The 7,127-nt window shown below is 40.4% G+C and overlaps 1 protein-coding gene across 1 annotated transcript in view; it reads left to right on the top strand.

The window, feature by feature from the left end:
- Positions 1-4,423: 4,423 nt before the first annotated feature.
- LOC108665096 (translational regulator orb2-like) overlaps positions 4,424-7,127 on the top strand; it is a 26,231-nt gene continuing 23,527 nt past the window's right edge. Inside the window, 2 exon segments of the mRNA XM_018151817.2 lie at positions 4,424-5,727; positions 5,827-5,861. Coding sequence (XP_018007306.1) covers positions 4,791-5,727; positions 5,827-5,861 — 972 coding nt within the window. The 5' untranslated portion in view covers positions 4,424-4,790.

Genomic DNA, 7,127 nt, shown 5'->3' with positions numbered 1-7,127 from the left:
ATTGGATAATAACTGTAGAAGTTTTTCCGGAGGGTAGCCGGTCCCCTTAAACTATTGTTAATGAACTAGTACTTCAGCTTATCAGTTATCAGTCATTTAGAACCACCAGGATGGTCAGAGTGCTCCGGCTCCAGTGCTCCATCCTGGTCCAGCACTCCAGTCTCCAGCTCCAACTCCAAGAGCAGGGACCCCCCTTTTCAGTTCAGCTTAAGGAAGAGAGGGAGGCCAGGGGGGTGTATGTAAAGCCAGTAAACTGTAAAGGCCCTCCAAGAGCACACTTTGTTATTTGTTAAGGATGTGGAACTTTTTTTGTTAAGGGAGTGACCATTATTTGGGTGCTGGAATGCTCTAATGCTAATGCTGTAATGCACTTGTCATTCTTCAAGGTTATCACGGCTCACCTGTTCACGCATCACTAGCACTAAGACTAGGAGCACTGTAGCACGCTGGAGCACGTGCTCCCAAAAATAAAATCCTACTTGTGTAAGTTGTGTCAAACTCAAAGCCTGTGGCAGACCAGCTCCAATCAAAGCAGGTTGGCTCCTACTTCAGTACTTCTGGCAATCTGGCCAGTGGCCACTGCACTCCTCAATTACATAGGTACATTGTATGATTCATAATGATTGTACATGGTCATTTTACTCATTTAGAAGGCATTTAAAATACCCTCATGAGTCATGGGCATTGGGCCATTGATATGGCATTGCCACTGCCCACGCTTCCACGCATGGTGCTATCAGCTATTCTAGATGCATTCTTAATTACCATCAACTTATGGAATTAATTTAGTAGTGCACCCACAACCCAAACAGGAGTGCACTCTCAAAGTTGCACTGCGCACGGATTGGCTGACCTGACAGCTTGCAGCTCGACAGCTGAGGCTGAGCAGGTGCGAGTGACTGTCTGGTCTTATAATTTATGAATAAGAAATTGTACATTGTAGTTTCTAAATTTTTGTATCAGTTATCGGCTATTGCCTTATCTGCAGAAGGCAGTAGACTCAACTAGACTGAGTAGGCTAGTGTAGTGATAAGTGTACACACATAACACACTACACTGTACTCACTTTAGTGTGTAGTCTGTACAGTAAACGTAAAAAGTAAGATGCAACGCGTGTGCCGAAATTAATAAGTAGGTATAAATAGATCAAATTGTGACCATATCATCATAAGCCTTATTAAAAATCGGCATCGAAAGCTTCGTTTGGATACATATCTTCCAGCATTATATGCAAAATTTGTATTGAAAAATATGTATTGCTTCAACCTTCAAGTTATACCGTTTAGGCACTTACAAACCGTTGAAGCCGCAAACGCAAAGTGCAGCTTCTTTTCGGGATGTCCACGCAGGGTAGACTTAAAGCCACAGGACAACCGCAAGGATGACCGTTGGGCCTGAGAGCTTGTGTAGTTTTGGACCTCTTGGCATGGAGGTCAGACCACTTATTTTTGCTTTTGAAAAGTCAGTGGACGCAATGGCTCACATTATGGGAACCTGGTAAGGACTAGGTACTAAGAAAACCATTGACGCGTCCAAAAATTATGTGTTGTGTATACAATAAAATTGTTCAGGGTTCATATCTCACTTATTGGATACAGATAAGTGACTCGTGGAACATTTACTGATATCAAGATGTGCTCCCCCCAAAAAAAAAGTGTTAAACAAATTCACAAAAATTTAAGTCATTTAGCTTGCTACATTGCGATAATCGACTACAGTTTTTTTTATAATTTTTTTTTTATGATTTTTACAGCTTTATGCTAATACGCAGAGGATATTGGATATTGAAGCTCTCCAGAGGAGATCATATTGGTATTCCACATGCAATTTCAGGGATTTAGCGGTTATTACTCATTAGATATAAAATTTCTCAAAAACCAACTCTACATGTGATTGTTTTGCAATACGGGAAATAGATGTTAACACGCCGTAAATTATGGTTTTTAGCGGGTCTCTTTCATCAACATGATTTAGCTTTTCAATTATTGACGGAATTTATGCTAATGAAATTTTGGGTAACGAGAATCGGGAGGGACACGGATTTGGGGTTCGCGCGGTGGGGGTTGACAGGATTTGGGGTTCGCGTGATTTGGCGTTGATGGGGGATTCGCCTGCCGAAGACTACCACTGCCCTGGATGTAATGGACCATCATGATTCCTGCCTTCCGGAACGTTGCCTTGAACACTTCTGGACAATCGTATCTAGGCCGTGCGGCGAACGGCAACTTGTTGAAGGACGACAATTTTTGGAACAAAACTGTGCTATCAAAAACATAACCTTCAATGCGTTGAATGTAAAATTACGTAATTTAACGATGCCCAGAAGTCATATTCGATCCGCGGTCTGGTGGTGCGCGGCAGGTTCTATGCAAGGCGGGAGGAGGACAAAGCCGAGTGGTTCACGGTTGATTGGTGGATGTCCGGAGAGATCCAAGGCGTTCGATTCAGAGCTTATTGGTGCCGAAAATTGGTGGTGCACGGATGCTCTCCCGTTGAGGGATTCGGAGTTGACGGGATATGAAGTTCACGAGATTTGGAGTTGGCGGGATTTGGCGTTGACGGGATTCCAAGTTGACGGGATATGAAGTTCGCGTGATTTGGAGTTGCAGGGATGAAGTGAGGGATCTTAGGATCGCGGGATTTGGAGTTGGCCGGTTGGCCGGATATGGTGTTTGCGGGATTCGGTGCTCGCGGGATTTGGTGATAACGATATATGGAGTTGAGGGATTTGGGAGTCGCAGAATTTAGCGTTGACGGGTACGTAAAGTGGGTTTTTAATGTGGCGTTATTAACAAATTTTAAACTCGTTTTATTGAAGACTGGTGAATGGGTTTAATTGATATGGTTTTTCCATTAATTAACAATACGTTAATGTAAACATTGTTATTATAACATCAAAGGTGGCTGTATTCATGACGAGTTTGCTTGCTGGTATTGAATAGATTTGAGTTCGTTAGCATGCTTTGTCATCATATGGTCCACAGCATACAAGTTATGTCATAATATAAAAGTTTAAAAATTCACATATCGTATTTTCATTTTAGTAATCTTGATGCGAAACTAGAGTTTTTTAGCGCGTTTGTGTACACAACTGAGGGTATATCGTCTATACAATGTTTCTTGTTTCCTACGTGCCTCACCCTTTTATTTATTTTTCGTCTATATGTAATATATTTGGCATGTTATTATAATATTGGCATAATATAATCTTTGTTGTTAGCTTATAGATTCATATCAGCTTATATAAATATATATAGTTATATGTATCATTGTCCTGATAATACCACATATAGCTTAATACCACTTAAGAAATATATAACAATTATACAAAAATCGTAAATGAAAACCCACAGGAAATTACAGTTTAAGCTGCCAATGAATCAACGGCCATCGTTTAGGTTACTATCTCATTTAGGTTCGTTGATGCTATAAAAATCTGTGACTTCCGGTCTAAATCCAGCGGCAGCCAGATCAGCCGCTATATATTTTTTTCTTTTTCTCTCTTCTTCTTTTTGCCACACATTTCCTACTATACACAACAATCCCCAATTGTGGCCTTTTCCTGTGTGTATCATTAGTGTTTAAAACAATCTTACATTAGTTTTGCCTAGTCAAAAAACCCTAACCTAACCTAACCTAACCTAACCTAAGCTAACCTAACCGAACTGAACACAGCCACTATTATATTTTTGTGGTACGTCATTCATCGGTCATTGGTTGTCACGTGGCGGCTTCAAAGGTTCAGTAGATTTTTTTAACTCGTGACAAGATATTGTAAAGGGGGTTTCTATGGTAGCCCATTGCTTCTTGTCATGTGGCCTACTCATAACGTTTAGAACCAAAATTGACGCTACCTCGAATTTCATCAGCCAATCGTAGCCTCTCATTCAAATACGAAGTTCATTTTCAGAGGTTAAAATATATATGTTGGTACTGAATTTGCTAAATTTGTATTGCGGTTAATATATTTTACAGCTATTAATTTATTATATCATGTCTATTCTATACATTAACAATTTATTATAAAATTATAATAATACACATGTCCATTTAAAAGACAGCATCTGTTTTCAACAACTGTCGTTATCCTACTTATTTTGTTTGCGTCTTGTATCCTGGTGAATTAAGAAATAACAATACGTTCGAATTTTTTCTTGATTTGTCGCCCCCTATGATGTTATTGCTCTGTTGCTTGAATAGCTGCTCAGTTTTAAATCAGGCATTTCTCCTACGTTACTAGCAAGTCATGAGTTAGGTGATAAGTCTTGAAACTGAAACAGAATATCTGATATATTTGTTTATGAGTTGTTTAGGTTCTTTTGGAAGATGGGTTCTTCATCTGCTGTTTACAATCATTAAATTTATTTTTATGAGTTTGGTTCGACATTGTTGGAACGCACCGAGCTCAGAGTTCTCCCAGCGAGTGTGAGGTATGGATGCGCTAGGCATTACCTCCTCGTTCTGTTTCGCGCACCTCATACAATGTCCTGATTTTGTGAAAACCCCCTCAGTGTAAACAATGACAGGAAAATTCACGTGAGGTTTTTTATTCTCGGTGAAGAACGAGCACTCGGAGGGAAGAGTCGAATTGTCTTTTAAGTTACTTGAACCGGTCAATAGAATTGAACTTGAAGTGCCAGTGTGGGTGGGCCAGTTTATTTGGCACTACCCATTGGTTTTGTTATCGTACGTATGAAATTTTATTACTAATTTTTAAATTGTTACAATATATATCAGTTCGACCTTTTTACGCGTGTTTTGTGAACGTGCATCGGTGTATCACCGATAAGATGCAGGAAGACTGTGTTGGCAGTGGATCCGTTTTGGACGGTAAAAACGTCACGAAAACATCTACCGCCACGACCGCTGCCGTGAGCTCAGATGCCTCAGGAACAAGAGCTGGTGCTGGCGAAGAAAATTTCTCTGCAATTGCCCCTAAATTGTCACAAGTAGAAGATGGTTCATCAGCTGCTGGTGCTTCAGGAATAAATGGTGATGGCTGTGCTGGCATCGTTCGAAGTGTTGATGGTAGTGGTGAAACACCCACCCTAGTTGGGTCTGTTAGTGACCTCAGTCTGACCTCATCTGTGGCATCACTCTGGTCCCAAGATGAGCATAATCAGTTACTGTCTTCCATGCCAGCCATCAATGGCTCTGTTGGCTTTGGTGGGCAGGGAAGTTCAGTTCCTCAACTGTTCAGTGGGCCAGGCCTGGGCCGTCTGAATCAACAGCGCAGCCTCCCTCAGCACCAAACATCCCAGAGAGGCATGTTGCCTGGTCACAATTCTATGGTTGGGCCTCCTGGTCCGGGAACTGCAGTACAAGGATTTCTAGGCAGTAAAGTTAATAGTTCTTGGTCATCTGGCTTAGGCCAAGCCAGCGCCTGGTCACCTGGGGTACAAGGGGGCATGGGTAGGCCTACAGGGAGTCCAGTTGGTGTTGGAGGTGGCCACAATGCCTCGATTGGAGCAATGGCTTGGAACCGGAGCAAAAGCACAAACCTCTCCAGTAACATAAGAGTTTCTCCTAATGCTCCACCAAACATGGGTGGTGTAGGTAAAGTTTCTCCTTCAACCATGGCTGCTAACATGAAATTTCAACGATCAACCAGTTTTCCCAGCAAATCAGCTATGCCTCCCCAGCACGCATCTTACGCTCATCAACACAGCCCTCTGCAGGCCAGTCCTCTACAAGCAGGACAATTGCCGCCAAGTTTTGAGATCACAGGCTCGGATCCCCAGCACGCATCTTACGCTCATCAACACAGCCCTCTGCAGGCTAGTCCTCTACAAGCAGGACAATTGCCGCCAAGTTTTGAGATCACAGGCTCGGAAGATGGGCGAGACTATCTCCAATTCCAGGTAACCATTTTTTCTTTTAGTTCTTCAATAAATTATGCTTTCAATAAATGCTTTCTTACTTTATTCTATTGTTTTGGTTTCATTTGCAACATTTTTTTGTTTGAAAAAAAAAAAATTATATCTTTACTCCTTGACTTGCTATTTAACAGTTTATAACTCTCAAATAGAAATAATAATTTATTTATGCCAATCATCTCCAATTGCGGTTGAGCAAGATGGATTAAATGAATGGTGGCTTATGTCTAATATTGATTCTTCTGTAAATAGATTCAACTTGCTTGATCTGAAAGTTTTTTTCTGAGTTACAAAGATATGAGCATAATTCTTAATATTTTGATCCAATAAAATGTACATATGTACAATGTATACTCTTGTTCATATAATGTATTACCCCTCATGGTTTCCACCTTGCAGTACTCATTTCATGTTAGAACGTGGTTAATCACATATTTGGCCATTTTAATAAAAAATGTAACTTTGAACTATGGAATAATTGTATTATATCTAATTTTTAGTAAAATTTCTAATTCCTCATAGATGTATGGTGGTATTTTTTCAAAGCCTCCAGTGAGTCTTGATCTTCTTGACTTCGGCCATCACTATAACAGAAACAAATGTCAGTAAAACAAAATAATAAATATTGGCAAAAGTCACCCCAGTAGCCAAAGTCACCCCAGTCACTTTTGCCAATGTTTATTATTTTGTTTTGCTGCCATTTGTTTCTGTTGTAGTGGTGGCCAAAGTCACCCCAGTTGATGGTACCCAAGTATCATGGATACCATCATGTCACACACACACATATATATAAATTCTATTGTATCACAATTAGTAGCCATTCAGGGTTAAGAATCTCATGGCTAAACCTCTTGTTTGCCATGGTGATGCTTAGTGTATGCAAAAAAAAAAAAAACCTGTGCTGTAGAAAAAAAACTTGTTGATGTATAACTGGGCTCTGATGTTGATATGTTGATGTATAACTGTGCTCTGATGTTGACATGTTGATGTATAACTGGGCTCTGATGTTGACATGTTGATGTATAACTGGGCTCTGATGTTGACATGTTGATGTATAACTGGGCTCTGATGTTGACATGTTGATGTATAACTGGGCTCTGATGTTGACATGTTGATGTATAACTGGGCTCTGATGTTGACATGTTGATGTATAACTGGGCTCTGATGTTGACATGTTGATGTATAACTGGGCTCTGATGTTGACATGTTGATGTATAACTGGGCTCTGATGTTGACATGTTGATGTATAAC

This window comes from Hyalella azteca, unplaced genomic scaffold, assembly GCF_000764305.2.
Source record: "Hyalella azteca isolate HAZT.00-mixed unplaced genomic scaffold, Hazt_2.0.2 contig7591, whole genome shotgun sequence".
NCBI lineage: Eukaryota > Metazoa > Arthropoda > Malacostraca > Amphipoda > Hyalellidae > Hyalella > Hyalella azteca.
Note: the sequence above shows the minus strand (reverse complement) of the source record. Positions and strands in the feature narration are given on the sequence as shown.